This window comes from Lynx rufus, unplaced genomic scaffold, assembly GCF_022079265.1.
Source record: "Lynx rufus isolate CCGP_SWC_20201006 ecotype Redwood Valley unplaced genomic scaffold, mLynRuf1.p SCAF_25, whole genome shotgun sequence".
NCBI lineage: Eukaryota > Metazoa > Chordata > Mammalia > Carnivora > Felidae > Lynx > Lynx rufus.
In genome coordinates, this window is record NW_025814840.1 from 3,289,907 (window position 1) to 3,306,683 (window position 16,777).

General features: G+C 40.3%; 1 protein-coding gene across 17 annotated transcripts in view; it reads left to right on the forward strand.

Moving 5' to 3' along the window:
- PCDH15 (protocadherin related 15) overlaps positions 1-16,777 on the forward strand; it is a 789,181-nt gene that overhangs the window by 317,585 nt on the left and 454,819 nt on the right. For 16 of the 17 annotated variants that reach the window (XM_047088664.1, XM_047088665.1, XM_047088662.1 and 13 more), the window contains one exon: positions 4,423-4,533. The exons of the other annotated variant lie outside the window; for it this stretch is intronic. In XM_047088664.1, coding sequence (XP_046944620.1) covers positions 4,423-4,533 — 111 coding nt within the window. The remainder of the gene's footprint in view (positions 1-4,422; positions 4,534-16,777) is intronic. 17 annotated transcript variants of the gene reach the window in all.

The following is a 16,777-nucleotide window of genomic DNA, read 5'->3' on the forward strand; positions in this document are numbered from 1 at the left end:
CTTTAAACTTCACACCATAATATTCCAATACTGATTTCTCCATTTCAGAACAACATTGTATTACAAATATATTTAACCTGAAAACGTGGCACTTCTGGCTTTTGTAGCCACAGTCATGATTTCTTTCATGTTAGTCCCACAGGGTATGGTAACGGTAAAAGTGTAGACTGGTTTGTTCTAATTAAAACTCTCAGGGTTTTCATTTGTCTGTCTTCCAACTGACGCTATGTTAATCACTAGCAGAAATCACAAATTAATGACCTGGAGTTTCATTCAATTCACAAACATTTTGTTTGGCCACATTTTAATTTAAATACTTTTTGAGCCAATATCTAAAAACCATGAAATTTCACATTCAAATCTAGATTTCCCTTCTCTCTGAAGAAATAGAAATATGACAGCAGGGGTTCTGGTTTCCAAATGAATCTGTCCAATGTGTCAAGTGGTCTATTTCTTTTTTCTTCTTTTCCAGCTAGTATAATCCTCAGGCCTAAATTTTCTACATTTTTATTTTTATTTTTTTATTTTTATTTTTTTAATGTTTATTTATTTATTTATTTATTTTTATTTATTTATTTTTTTTTTTGAGAGAGAGAGAGAGAGAGAGAGAGAGAGAGGGAGAGAGAGCAAGCAGGGGAGGGACAGAGAGGGAGGGAGACAGAATCCCAAGCAGGCTCCGTGATGTCAGCACAGGGCCAGATGTGGGGCTTGAACCCATGAACCATGAGATCATGACCTGAGCTGAAATAAAGAGCTGGATGCTTAACCAACTGAGCCACCCAGGCGCCCCAATATTTTTGGAGTTTACATTTCTTTGCTAAGATTTCTCTTGTTTTCCCTCGTGGTGAGCATTTTTTTACATCTCTGAGCACAGACATGGTTAAAATAGCTGCTTTAAAATCTGTGTCTACTTGTCCTGACATTGGCCTTTCCTGACTTTCTCCCTCTTTTGAAAAGGGATCACATTTCCCGGTTCATCATTGGTCAAGTTGTTTTGAACCCTCTCCTGGACATTGTGAATGTGATGTTCTGGAGAGACTTTTAATTCTATCATATTCCTCTGAAAAGATTTTTTTGTTTGTTTTTAATCTACCAGAGAACGTGGTTGGACTTAAGTTAAAAAACTCTTGGGGGTAGCTCAAATCTCAATTTAGTATACATTTTTCCTTAGTCCATCTGTTATAGTCTCCCTCATGCAGGTGTGGTATGGAGCTCACCTACAGACCTGAACACCCTTTCTAAGTGGGATTTTGTCCTCTCCCTTCCTGGCTTTCTCCTTTCTGATTGCCCCTCCCCTCCCCTTCCATCAGCTTTGATTGTCCCAAAATCTATCCCCTGATTCTTCAGGCCAGATAGACTTTCTGTCAGAGTTGTAACTGGCCCTCAAGCTACTAACTACCATAAAGCAGCAAACTCACCCATGTTGTCTCTTCTTTCAAGTGTGTGACATCTCCCAGAGTGTGTCTGCTTTGGTTATCTCTTGAGGCATATCTGGTATCCTTTGCCTTTTGTGTTTTTCCCCGAGTTTATAGGTGTTGTTTGTGGAAAGACTGAGTCAAGTGGGAGATAATCAAGCATATAGAAACAGAACGATTAATGCCCAATAAGTTCCTTTCTTCAGTATACATTTATAAGACAAGGGCACATACTTGTTTTTGCTTCTGAACCATTCTGGCCTTCCCGAATATCTGGCAACAGCAACAATGATATAATCATTTCAAAGTTTTAATAACAATGGAAGAGCGTGCCTCCATTTCCTTGATGACTGTGGATCTTCGGTGACGGTGACGAGTTATCAGCTTGTTTGCCGCTGGCACCAGTTTTTTCTTTTTTATTTAATGTTTTTAATGTTTGTTTATTTTTTAGAGAGATAGAGACATAATGCGAGTGGGTTAGGGACAGAGAGAAAAGGAGACACGGAATCTGAAGCAGGCTCCAGGCTCCGAGCTGTCAGCACAGAGCCCAATGTGGGGCTCGAACTCACGAGCTGTGAGATCATGACCTGAGCCAAAGTCGGACGCTCAACCGACTGAGCCACCCAGGCGCCCCTACCACTGGCACCAGTTTATAACCAGAAACACTGGAATTCCAAATCTATGTCGAGCTGTTTTCTCTTTAAGAAAGGGAGAATTGGAGGAATTGTTGAAAACCAAGGGGACATGTGTTGTCCATTTGTCTCTGTATTTTAAAAAAGAGGATGATTCTAACACAAGAACATGTTTGAGTATATCCTCATGTCTGTGTGTTCCTAAATATTAGAGAAATAACAAATATAATATCACTTGAAATTATTATGTTGAAGACTCAGCAATCATAGCAGATATCAGTTGCCATTACTATATGTCACCAGTGATCCCTTAGGTGAGTCTTGGGAATTAACATAGTGTGTTAGTTATCTACTACTGTGTAGCAAACCATCACAAACTTGGTGTCTTAAAACAACACACACTGATGTTTGCACAGTTTCTGTGACTTAGGAGTCTAGGCTCAGCTTAGCTGGGCTCTCTGCTTAGGCTCTCACAAGGTTGCAGTCTAGGTGTTGAGCATATTGGTTCTCCGGTGGAGGTTCAACTAAGGAAGGACCTCTTTCCAAGTGAACTCAGGCTGCCGTCAGAAATTGTTTCTCCATGGTTGTAAGACACAGGCCCTTGGCGTCTTGCTTGCTGTTGGCTAGAAGCTTCTCCCAGCTCTGAGAGACCACACTTAGTTCTTTGGCTGTTTACCCTGTGACTTCTGCAAGGAGAGTGTCTAGACCATTTCTCTTTGCAACATGGAGTCTTATATGTCATAATGCGGCCATAAGAGTGACAGCTCAGCACCTAAGCTGTATCCGGATGATTACAAGCAGGTCACAGATCCTGTCCACACTCAAGGTGGAGGGTTTACACAAAGGTGCGGATGCCCATCAGGAAGTGGGGATAGAGAGGGCTCCCATAGGAATCTGTCTGCCATAACTACTGTTATGTCATCATTTTTGAATGTCCTATAAACATCTACTTTGGAAAGTCTCTTTTTGTTTGTTTGTTTATTTGTTTTTTACAAATCTACACAAAATAGAGGAGATAAAGGTTCTATTTTGGCTATAATACAGGGTAAATTGAAGATGGTCACCTGCCTTGTTAACATCTTTCTTTTTTCAATGTTTTTATTTTATTTTTGAGACAGAGACACAGTGTGAGTGTGGGTGGGGCAGAGAAAGAGGAAGACACAGATTCTGAAGCAGACTTCAGGCTCTGAGCTGGCAGCACAGAGCCCAGCATGGGGCTTGAACTTGTGAACCATGAGATCATGACCTCAGCTGAAGTGGGTCGCCTAAATGACTCAGCCACTCAGGCGCCCCTACATCTTTCTTAACCTACCTATATTTTCTTTATGATGTGAATGAACATTTATACTGCATGTGGAATAAAGAAGAATCAGGCATTTTTACTAGCCAAAATCATAAAATTGTAATTACCAACATTGCAAACTCTTTTAACCCATGAGCAAAATCAGAGTAGTTAACATTGAGCTTTCTTCTCTCTTGTTTCTCTTCATTTTTCTTCTCTTGTGCCATCATTGTCATTGAATTTTATCTAAAATAAATGAGGAATTGGGGCACCTAGGTGGCTCAGTAGGTCGAGCGTCCAACTCTTGATTTCGGCTCAAGTCATAATCTCACGGTTCGTGGGGTCGAGCCCCACATCAGGCTCCGCACTAGCATAGAGTGTGCTTGGGTCTCTGTCTCTCTCTCTTCCTCTCCCCTTTTCCCCACTTTCTCTCCCTCTCTCTCAAATAAAAAAATATATAATAATACAACACAATACAACAAATAAGGAACAAATTCAGGGATTAATAGCTGCTCAGCTGATTAACCAAATTCAAAGCAAAAGCATTTGTGCTCGTTTCCAAAATGTTCTTGTTCTTCCTCTCCTTGGAGATGTGCCAGGAATGCGCTTTCATTTGGTTGGAAGAATGACGTGTTTTGGTTAATGATGCACGAGCTAACAGAACCACGTACAGGTCACCATCCTCCTCCTCCATTTCTTCCCTGACAACAACGTTGAAAAGGGATATTATGTAGAGATCACAAATTGCGATGCTTGGGGCTCTTGGGTGATAAAACAAATGGTGGTAATAGAGAAGATGTTTAGATACTTGCAGTTTGGTTGAGAAGTGTCCCAGGGTAACCCTAAAAATACATTAAAAACTCACAGGTGACGAGTTTCCGGGTTGTTATCAAATGACTCTGGTAAAACCCATTCATCAACATGGAAACTTTTTAGACACGAAAGGAGTATTAAATCGGAAGCTTACAGGCAACATTCAATTTTCAGATGATAAGCCTACTATCTGTAACTTTCTGGGAGACTCAGCTGCAATACTGCATTCTCTAATTCATCTATTCAAATGAGTTGATTCTGTCTCTCTCCCTGTTGGCAGACATCCAATGACACCTTTGAAATCCCCCTCATGTTGACTGGGAATGTGGTGTTAAGGAAGAGGCTCAACTATGAAGACAAGACTCGGTACTTTGTCATCATCCAAGCTAATGTGAGTATTCATTCCCCCTCGCTTCCCTCCTGGGAGCTTAGGAATAAAGAACTCTCCCAAAATGTGTCAGTGCTCGCAGAGTGCCCGCTGGAATTTATGGCCTCAACGGGGTAGGCTGCCCACAGCATAATTTATATGTTCTGTTCTTCTAGATGGGGAATGGGATGGAATGGAACAGGAGGAGTGTTTCTACCCACTGTTCCCTTCACTCTGAGTCACATTCCCACCCTTCGGTAATTCGGCTTTAGTTCGCCCTGAAGTGTTTCTCAAATTGTGACACAGAATGTGACACAATGTGGCACAGAGTGTGACCTGCAGGAGAATCACCTCGGTGCATACTAAACACGCAGGTTCCCGGGCTCTGCCTCAGACCCTCTGTGCAAACATCTCACAGGGTGGAAGTGGAATACCTGAATGTTTTATTCCCTGGGGGATCGCCCAGTATGCCAAAGAAAGAGAAGACGTGTCCAGTTGGTAATCTTTTCCCCCTTGGCTGTCATTTCTTGAACACCTGCTCACTAGATGTCAGCTACTGGGACTGTAACCAGGATGTATGTACAGCAGGAAGGGAAAAGGTGAAAACCAGTCGCTTATATAACGTGGACTTTTATTGTTATCTTAATAAAGCCCCAGCTGTGTGTGGATCAGGTGCTGGTTTGACACCTCAGGTATATCACCAAGGACCGGGTTTCTTCTGCCCTCACGCTGGGCCCCTTTCCTGACACTTGGCCATTTTCCCACTGTCCCGTTCGTCAGGTGCTAGTGACTACCACAGCCCTAAGCACCACGGCTGCATTTCAGGTCTGACTGCCAGCAGGTGGAAAGGGGGTGAAACCAGGACTCTTCTTGTTTGCTGATCATCTTTCGACTGTGAGGAAACTCCTACCCAGAGTCCTCTCCCTTCTAACTTCCCTCTCCAGCCTGGGATCACAGAGTCAGCCTAGAGAAAGGAGGCTGAGGAAGTCTTATGTAGCAAAAGGGGTGAGGTAGCCAACTCTAGATTGCACCAAGTTCTGTGCATCTCCTGATGCTGGACACACTGATAACCTGGGGAAGGGGGTGGAGAGGAGTCAGAGGGGGACCTGGAGGGGGAGGAGGAGGAGGAGGAGGAGGAGGAGGAGGAGGAGGAGAAAAGGGAGGAGCAGAGGGAGGAGGAGGAGGGGAAAAGGAGGAGGAGAAAGGGGGGGAGGAGATAGAGGAAAAGGAAGAGGAGAAAGGGGGAGGAGGAGAGGAGGAGGAGGAGGAGAGGAATTTGTTAACAAGAAGAATAGAGCTAGTATTTCAGCAAAAATCTGACAGGGCTGGCTACAGATAGCTTCCAATATTGAAAAAGTCCATAGCAAGTGACAAGATCATGTTCCGAATAGGTTATTAGACTCTGAAGCCAGCCTGTGCCTTAAAGGATTCCTAAGCAATGCCATTCTACTTCTATAGCAGAGCATGAAGACCACTCAGAGTGGAAATAAGAAAGCATCCTCCATCAGCTGTTATGAACAAGTTTATATGCGATAAGGTGTCACTAAATGGCCATTTTTTAGCTAGAGATATTTTCCCAGAAAGGGAGGGAAAGTTTGTCTGTGTACAATTATAATTAAATATATAATATATATTTACATTAATGTTATTTTATATATTTATTATATATAAATAGACTTGCTTATATAAAAGTGTATTTATTTATATATAATATATATGAGCTTAATTTGCCTATTTTATATAGTCGGTAGATAGTAGATATATGTAGATAGAGATCTAATTTTTGAAGCCAGATTTCTAAATTTTCGTTCAAAATTCTCAAGTCAGTATCTTGGTATCCACGGGCAGAGATTAGAGTGCGAACAGCAGATATAGGAGAAACTAATATCTACTGGGGGGGGGTCCTCTCAGAGCTCCTCAAAACCCTGAAATCTTTTTTTTTAATAGTTTTTCTACACAGTGAAAATGAGAAGAAAAAAAACACAGCTTCTCTTGTTTGACTGTGAATCTCTAATAAAATTTAAGGAAAAATAAGATTGCTGTGGAATATATCAGTTTTTCTTGTGCTATTTAAAATGAGCTATTTTTTAAAAAGAAGTTCAAGTAAAGTGAGCTATTTTTTTAAAGAAGTTCAAGCAAAAACATTTGAATTGATGTTTAATTTAAAATATTTTTGAAGGCTTCTGGAACAATTTGTATGCAATTTGCTAGACTGCCCACAACTGAGAGAGAGAGAGAGAGGTAAGTGGTTAGCATTTCAGGGATAAAATTATGAAATACGAGGATATGTGTGAATCAGCAAGAGGAAGGATTGGAACTGGCAATAAGTGAAAGAAAAGGTTAATTTATCTGTAACAATTTTTATTATAAATTTAAATCCTATACTATAAAATGGGAATATTAAATATAGGAGATTATAAGCTTCTTGGTGTTTTTAAAAGCTGTCAGAGCTATATCCTTTTAATAGTTTATTTATTTATTTTTAAATGTTTATCTATTTTGAGAGAACAAGTGGGAGAGGGGTAAAGAGAGAGGGAGAGAGAATCTCAAGTGGTCTCCGCATTGTCAACACAGAGCCTGACTTGGGGCTCAACCTCAGGAACCATGAGATCGTAACCTGAGCTGAAGTCAATAGTCAGTTGCTTAACCGACTGAGCCACCCAGGCGCCACCCCAAAATAGATTATTTAAAAATGAAATCACTATGGGAAAAATTATATATGCGTATGTGTGTATAGGAATATACTTTTAATCTTGGTAAACACTGCCATATCATTTTCCAAAATATTACAGCACATCACTTTCCTACAAGATAAAGAATGGCACATTGCCTCTACTTTTTAGGTAAAATAATTTACTTAAAAAAGTGTATTGTAGGAGCTGAAAAGCTGACTCCTACTTGCTTGAGGACCAATGGTGAGCTCCCTTCCCTACTCCGAGTTCAGTGACCTCACCTTTGTGGCCATGGTGGCCACTGTGAGTATGGACAATGACCAGTGCTACGAATCAGGACTTCTCATCCCAGAGAGATGGTTGTTCAATGTTTACTGCTTTGTGAATACCCACGTCTGTGTCAGGGAGCAAGAATCCCTGTCCCTCTCAAGGTCCTTCTGGCCAGACCAAGTATCAAATTGACATGAGACAGATTAACAGGAGGAAATCAACATTAATAGGCATATGTATGGGAATCCACATAGACATTCCAAACACAGGCACAATCAGAAATATATGTCCTTCTGAACTAAGGAGAAGGGGGCAGGGGTCTAGGATTTTACAAGAAAACAGTGCAGTTCATAGGGTGATAAGAAAAGCAGATGTTTGCTAATTGGTTGTTCTACATACAGAGGACTCACTCAGGTAAAATTTATCTCCAATAATTCATATTCTGTGAAATACCCCAAATGAGATTTTTCTGTGTGGCTAAGAGAGGGACAAAAGTATCTCCTGAGACACAGGGTCTCAGGGGCTTTGTGTTCACAATAACTCACATGTCAAAGTGGCACATTCTGGGAGGGGCCACTCCGGAACCCTTTCATCTATATAATTTACACTTTTATATTTATATAGGATCATGAAGTCCACAGACTGTTACATGTTTCTAGTTACATTTTTATATCCTTTGGTGTTTTTTTATTATCATTTTGTCAATGCTACGTAAACTCTCGTACAACGTAGATCACGTACATTCAAAACCTACATTTTTCTCTTGGAGTCCTAAAGAGAGTTGAAATATGAACAGTTTTGATTTTAAAGTAGGTGGTATGTAAGTGGATGGAAGAGTGATGATATATTACTGAAATTACTCAACTTTGACCTGGCTTTGCTTATGGTACGAAGATTTGATTGATGTACAAAGGAAACTATTCTAATTTCGTGTAATTAGGAAGTTTCTTTTTATCCCTGTGGACATACTAGAATTCTTTTTTTTTTAATTTTTTAAATTTTTTTTTTAGAGAGAGAGAGACAGAGCGTGAGTGGCGTAGGGGCAGAGAGAGGGAGACACAGAATCTGAAACAGGCTCCAGGCTCTGAGCTGTCAGCACAGAGCCCAATGTGGGGCTCGAACCCACAAACTGCGAGATCATGACCTGAGCCGAAGTCGGATGCTCAACCAACTGAGCCACCCAAGCGCCCCACATGTTGGGATTCTTAAATAAGCTGGAAGAGTTTTGGTTAACAAAATTAAGAAAACTTGCCACTTGTTTACTTGAGGAATATTTGCAACATTATTAATCATGGTTTAAGTATGAATGGGCAATGAGAGAATGATTAATTCTAGAAAACAGAAGGAAAAGAAGTCTAGAAAAGAAAGTTCAGAGATTATACAAAGATCCCTAGGTTGTTTTTCTGTCAAAGTTTCCAATATAGTCTGTACCACAAACTCCAATTTTGTTATGTTACCCTAAATCACAAACAAATCAAACTTATCTCCTTATACATGGATATTGTTCCAAAGCAAGCTCTCCTTTGTATTACTGTTATCCTGAAGGAAATACTGAGGACTCTTCCATACTCAAGAGCCCTTAATTAGTTGTCAGGAAAAAAAAAGTTTACATTTAATTTAGAATCATAGCCAGGGTAGGGATGCCAGGGTGGCTCAGCTGGTTAAGCATTTGACTCTGATTTTGGCTCAGGTCATGATCCCAGGGTTGTGGGATGGAGCCCCACATTGGGCTCTGTGCTGAATGTGGAGCCTGCTTGGGATTCTGTCTCTCTCCTTCTGCACTTCCCACTTTCTCTCTCTCTCTCTAAAATAAATAAAATTAAATAAAAATTAAATTAAAATCATAGAGTAATTCTAAATCATCTTACCAATAACAGGAAGACTTTAATATTTTCTGAAATATCAAAAATGTAGAGAAGGAACACTTAGTTGTCTTTCGTAACAAGATATTATAATTCGTAAAAATGCCACTTCTTTCTTACTCTGTCTTTTCTCCCAATGTATGAATATTCAAATCAGTATGTAAGCATTGTAATTATATGGGCTTGTATGTAAAAAAATCACTTCATATACTTCTGGATGTCAATTTCTGCAAACAACTTTTCAGAGGTAGCTCCCACTCTGACCTTCCCTCACCTGTCCTTCCTACTGCTTGTGGAGTAAGTGCTGAATTTTACACCAGTTTTTTGAGCTCCGCCCATTCTTGGGCGTACTCTGGGGAATAGGCGTGAAAGAGGGAGATGGTGATGGCACCTGATGGCTGACACAGATTTATACAGTGCCCAGTGGTCAGGGTGTGTAAGCATGTGGAGATGCAAAGTGTCATGCTATTCTGTCTACCAGCGTGCATAAAAATTAAGGAAAATCATTAAATGTCTCAATCCAAAAAAAAAAAACAAAAAAAAAAACACAACACACTTTCCAGGAAAAAGAAAAAAAATCACTTCTAAAATGGTTTAGACCCAGACAATCTTGTTGCTTCTTCATTTTTTTTTTGCATTTTGAATAAAACAATGTAATGGAATCAAGTTACTCTAGGATAAGTTTCGTGTTTCCAGTCAGGGATCGTCCATCTGTCATTGGTGAGCAGAGCAGGGCAAACACCCCCATGGTCCTAGGTGAAGAGTCAGGGTCAGAAGATTCAGGCCAAACCTAATTGTGTTGCATTTTTTTCTTTCCCTACTGCAAATAGCTGATAAAGTAATGAAAGAGTCTGTAATATACGTATCTATGAGTGAGTCTGGGAGGTGCTTGCTGCTAGCCAGTGTGTGTGTGTGTGTGTGTGTGTGTGTGTGTGTGTGTGTGTGTTTTAGCTACAAAGCACTTGAATACTGAGTATGTAAATGTTGGAAGTCTATGCCAAGTCTTCTATGGCAGCGGCTCAAAAACAAACCAAAACATCAGCACGTCTGTTCCGTACTCATTTTTTTTTTAGTTTTTTGAAAAAAAAATTAATGTTTATTTTTGAGAGAGAGAGAGAGAGAGAGCTCTCACACAAACAGGGGAGGGGCAGAGAGAGTGGGAGACACAGAATACAAAGCAGGCTGCAGGCTCTGAGCTGTCAGCACAGAGCCCGACGCGGGGCTTGAACTCATGAGCTGTGAGATCACGCATGACCTGAGGCGCAGTCAGATGCTTAACAGACTGAGCCACCCAGGTGCCCCTAAAAGCTGTTTTTTTTTTATGTTTATTTTGAGAGAGAGAGAGAGAGAGAGAGAGAGAGAGAGAATGAATGAACCAACATGAACAGGGGAGGGGCAGAGAGAGAAGAGAGAGGGAATCCCAAGTAGGCTCGGTGCTATCAGCACAGAACCCGATGCAGGGCTCTGTCTCATGAGCTGTGAGATCATGATGTGAGCCGAACTCACGAGTTGGACACTTGACCAACTGAGCCCCCCAGGTGCCCCAGTGAAGGCTGTTTTTAATGAGGACTACCCCACTGGAGAAACCAACTGAGCCACCCAGGTGCCCCTGTTCCATCCTCATTTTAGAACTGAGATTCACATAATTTCTCAGTATTTGCTGGAGTCCACATCATCCCTGGCTCTGCTCCCGGACAATATTTAACTGGATACACTTGTAAATAGAGAGCAGATACTGAGTGAATCACAAATTAGTATTCATCTCCGCTGATCAAAGAACAGTGGACAATGAAACTATTTTCTAGAAAGAAAGCCTTTTGATTAGGATAAAGGGGTGGGGCCTTACTTCTCATCAGACGCAGGTGTTTTATTTCCTTAACACCGTCAGTTTAAATATTTGCAGTTTTACAAAACTGTGCTTTGTAAAAAGTGTGGATTGTGATGATGAATCCGTTATCTCTGAGCTATTTATAAAAGTTAGTATCTCTGAAGTTATAAGCACATATCTCTCTTTTGAAGAAATAAATTAGTTCTTCCTAGCAATATGTTGATGAAAATTTCTACTTATTTAGTAAATACTTCATTCAAAGGCAGTGGGTATCTTGGCTACACCAGCCATCGTGTTACAGTGTGGTTCTCAAGGTCTGTAGCTTGTGTTGCCGTCATATGGGACCAGTGGATTGAGAATTTGAAAGCACACGCTGAGGATTCAGGGACCAAGTCAGTGCTGCTTTCCTGTTCAGCCCAGACAGAATATTCCAGCTAGGTCAGATTCCACACACTGCTGAATATCCCTTACGACCTTCTTGATTCTGTGTTGAATATACATAGGCTTTTAAATTACTGGATTTTGGCTTTTACACTGGATTATTCTTCATATCACCTGCACTTCCTTGTAAGCTGAACTCACAGTTGTTAAGTAGTGACCTATTTGTATGGTAGCTAATTAAATGTTTCATGGACGTTAATGTTTAATGTTAGCAAGTGTGTAAGTGATATGTGAAATAATAATGCACATTGAGAAAATACAAATTAAACAGTCACACTTGAATAACTTTTAAAATAGATATATTTTTGGGGTGCCTGTGTGGCCCCTTTGGTTGGGCGTCTGACTTCAGCTCAGGTCATGATCTCACCGCTTGTGAGTTGAAGCCCTGCATCGGGCTCTGTGCTGACAGCGCAGAGCCTGGAGCCTGCTTCCAATTCTGTATCTCCCTCTCTCTCTCTTCCCTTCTCCCACTCATTGCTGTGTCTCTTTCTCTCAAAACAGTAAGTAAACATTAAAAAAAAATTTTAAAAAAAGATACATTCTTGCTTGACAGTTACAGTCATAGTTTTTAAACTAATGAAGTATCTTTTTAAAAAATATTTAAAAATGTAAAATACCTTACTTTTGTAAAGGAAATAAGAGAAATGAGGAATGAAAATGGGAGTAGAGAAGGAAGGAATTTGGCAGGGCGGGGAGGGGGCGGTTAGTTTTTAATATGTTTTGGATTCTCACATAGGAATGAATGGAAATACAGACTTCAGGAAATCACATAAAATATTTATGCAAATAATTATGTTTTATTTATGCCACTCCCAATTTAGAATGTTATTTCTTTTATCTAGAATAATCTTCAGCAGTAGCATTTTACTAGAAAGAGCAAAAGGTTCTTTTCATTTTGGTTTTTATCTCAATTTCCAGGGGCTGTGTTTTAGATGAATTTTTAAGGTCAAATTTGGTTCTAAACTGGGAGAAGAACATCACAGATTAAAGCCTTCCATGGGCTCACAAGTGCACAGTGAGCTGGAGACTTACTTTCATATTCATACCCCTCACGTTATATAATATATATTAATGACAAATCCTGCAGAATATCCGCATGCGTAGAGGGACTGTGGGTATCTGTCAGTGCTACCTCTGTGTGTAGACATGGAGAGGAGCAGAATTTGTCACCCCAGAATATGCCTCACTGGCATAGGGATTATGGTTTCAAAACAGCAGACAATAGGGAAGCTCTGAAAACTAAGTAGGCAGTTTATGCCTACACGGGACTCTCCACCTGCAAGGGTGTCCCTCCCCCTCCAGGAAGAGGAGAATGGCTAAATCCGGAGAAGCTTCTGTCAGAGGGAAAGCCTTGTTTTACTGTGCCTTGCCTGAAACCCAGTTCTCCCCACTCTCCATCCCCAACATCTTCTTTTGTCTTTTGCTGAAGCCCGGGTTTAAGGTGACAATTTGGGCCATTTTGGGGAGTTGCCCAGTTTTCCTGGGTGTATGTGTGTGTACATATCATTAAAGCATTTTGTTTGTTTGTTTGTTTGTTTTCCTGCTAATCTGTTTTCTCTTGTGTGGGGTCTCAGCCAAGAAGCTACAAGGGTGGAGGGAATTTTTTTTTTTCTTCCCTGACAGTAGCTTCTTTACTATTTTTCCTCCCAGTAAAAACTTCATATTTTATAAATCAACACTTTGTAAACAGTGTCTTTTCCCAATATTATAACCAAACCAACGTGAGCTGCTCCTTGGTGCATCAGAAACTGTACCTGATGAGTTGCCACACAAAGAAAACTTTATTTGCAGCAAACAAGGAGATCATGGGGAATGACTTCCAAAGCCCTGGCTCTCTGGGCAGGGAATGGGTTCCTTTGTTTGGGGTTAGGAGGGATATTTAGTAGGGGAGCCTCGTCATCATCTGTAGACGCAGACATACGGTCGTGCGTATGTCCTAGGGAAACCTGCCTGCACACACGTTGTGTGTTATGTAATGAGACTTGTGCTCCTCCTTGGGCAGAGATTTTAGTATTGCAGTGAGGTAGAGATAGTTGTCAGTCTTTCTGGAGGTCACGCCGTGGTCCATTGGCTCAGGCGTGAGTAAGGGATTGAGCTCAAACTGGTCAGCATGGTCTGGGCTGGTTGGAGGTCTTGTCAGGACATTCGCTCGCTTGCTCACTTGAGGGAAGGTTTTGCTTTCCATTTGCCTGAGTTAAGAGATAAGCTGGAGAGAGGAGCTCAAGGGAAAATGTGAGATAAAGGTCGGTGAATGCAAGCAGATGGGCAGTCAAGGTCAGATCTTGGGGTCTAGCTGGTAAAATATGACATAAAAACCTAAATTATGTATTTTGGTAATCATACATACACCTACCCTTACGCACTTTTACTCCATTTTAAGGAGTCTTAATGACCCAAAGAGCTAGAGAATAGATTTGTTGCTGACAGACTGAAAGAAAGAGTTTGATAAACACTCAACTGTGTCTACCATTGACTTGGTGATGACATATAAGGGGTAAGGTTGTGTGGCATTTAAGTGCAGAGATACTGCTTATGGGATATTCAGATATTTTTCCACATCCATATCACATCAAATGTTATCTAATATTTTTATCAACTTTGATTGATTTGGCATTTTGAAAAACTTTATCCTAAGCAACCATAATTTTTGAAATGTCAGATTTGATGAGCCAGTTGTGTTTTTTAAAATTTGCAAGAAATATATGAATTTATGCCAAATTAGTATTTTCAAAAAAATAGTGATTGCCAGAGGGGAGATGGGTGTGGGAGGGCAAAATGGGTGAAGGGGAAAGGGAGATACAGGCTTCTAGGTATGGAATGAATAATTCATGGGGATGAAAGGCACAGCACAGGGAATACAGTGATTCTGTAATAACGTTGTGTGCTGACCAATCATAGCTACAGGTGTGGGGGGGCATGGCATAAAATTGTACTTTGCATCACTATGTTGTACACCTAAAACTAATGTGACATTGTGTGGCAACTGTACTTTAATAATAATTTTTTTCCGTATGTACTCAAAACTCATACATTTACAGTATAGTATTTAATTTTTTTTAAATATTTATTTTTGAGAGAGACAGAAAGAGAAAGAATGAGTGAGGGAGGGACAGAGAGAGAGGGAGACACAGACTCCGAAGCAAGCTCCAGATGCCGGGCTCAAACCCATGAACCATGAGATCATGACCTGAGCTGAAGTCAGAAGCTTAACTGACTGAGCCGCCCAGGTGCCCTAAAGTGTTAAGTTTTAAAGCTAATTTGTGGAGCACCAAAATTATCTCATATGCCATTTGCTGCTCCTACTGTACTTTCAACTATAATGAATACAATAGACAAGGAAAATTTACAATTAAAGAAGGACTTCTTAAATATCTCTATCCCCTATACATTCAACCAATCATAACTATTAGTATAATCTTGTAGTGATTAATCTTGATTGTATTCATCCCTTTTTTTGAGAAGGAAAACCTGTCCTCTGCTTTCTTAGATTTACTACCTGGTGACTTGCAGATTACAGGTCCAATGTGTCTTCCTCGTGTCCTCCTGATGAACACTCTTTAGATAAATATAATGAATATGAATTTCTAGTGAAATCACTTCCACTCCTTAACATGGGCTTCACATAGTGATTCCTTCCCAAAGAAATGAAAAAGGAAACAAGAAAGAATAACTTTACAATGGGGAACCGTGATGAACAGAAGCTCAACCAGGTGATCAAGGTTAGCCTAAATCATGAGTCGTGTTAATAATAATATGCTCTTGATATAATGTGATGAAATGATGCTGGACCTCTCTGGTCTTCCTCCCCAAAATGTACCACCCCAGCCTGATGTTGAAAAAAGCATCAAGTCCCCATTGAGGAATATGCTCCAAAGTGCCTGACTCGTTCTCAACATTGTCAAGGAGATGAGAGACAAGGGAAATTGGAGAAATTTTCATAAACAAAAGGAGCCTGAGGGGACATGATGGCAAAATATAAGTGGAGTCCTGGATGGGATCCAGAAAACGGACATTAGATAGAAACTAGGGAGATCTCAGAAATACGGATTGTAGCTAATAACAACGTATTGTCACAGCAAGAAAAGCAACAATGACAACAACACTGGGCCAGTTTAAGTGAGTAGGCAAGATCTTAGTCAAGGCTGTTTCATAATGAAGAGACCAGAATGCGTTCTGAACTCAAGTCCGATGAAAGAAGGGATAGAGCATTGTTGAGATCTGAGATAGGAATTCTCTTCACAAGAATTTCTCTTTCTTTTTCTTTTTGTTTTCTGTACATGTGGGAGATGGTGGATGCTAACTAAACCTATTGTAAAATCATTTCACATATATGCAAGTCGAATGTTGTGCATCTTAAACTCATGCAGTGCTATATGTCAGTGGTATCTTGGTAAAATAGGGGAAAACAAAACAAAACAAAATCCCTGTTCTCATTGTTCCATAAGATAGTGGAAAAAAGAGAACATTGAATAGATAGTTCCCATTATTGCTACAAGGGCACCCTTCGTAGAAGCTGTGGTTTTAGAATCCCAAAGAATAAAGAAGCAAAATAAGACAGTTATAACCTGGAAGCTTGGAAAACTAGGTTATTTCAATGACAACATCATCCTACCAGAAGACAAGCAATGCTGGTCTCAAAATAATTTATAATAGAAAAGCTTATGTGAATCATTAAACAGCATTTCTCCATTAAGAGTATAGCACATCTGGTGGGTTTTTTTCTCTTTTTTCTCCCTTCATTTTACTCTTTCTTTGTTTGTTTCTTTTTTTTCTTTCCTTCCTTCCTTCTTTCTTTCTTTCTTTTTTTTTTTTTTTTGTTCAGGATGTGGGTTTTTTGTTTTCATTTTTGTTGTTGTTTGTTTTGGGAAGTAACCAAAATTCATCTAAAATGTATCTAGATTGCTTGAAATATCATCAAAAGAGAGAGAGAGTGAGCGAGTGGGTGCATGTGCGTGCACCAGGCTGGGCTTGTGGTGGAGGAATCAATAGGCAAGAGTTTTTGCTAATTGGTCTTCCCAAAGGAGAAGTGAAATGGCTTCATTTCTTAAGGATGGGAGATATTTTCACAATGTGGCGCAAGCCTCGTGTGGAGGGTAGGCTCCTATCCTCCCAAGGAGACAGGGATGTGGGGGCTCTGTCTTCTTCAGTGATTACTTTCCAGAGGGACAGCTCCCAGGTCCTTGAATAAGGGTGCT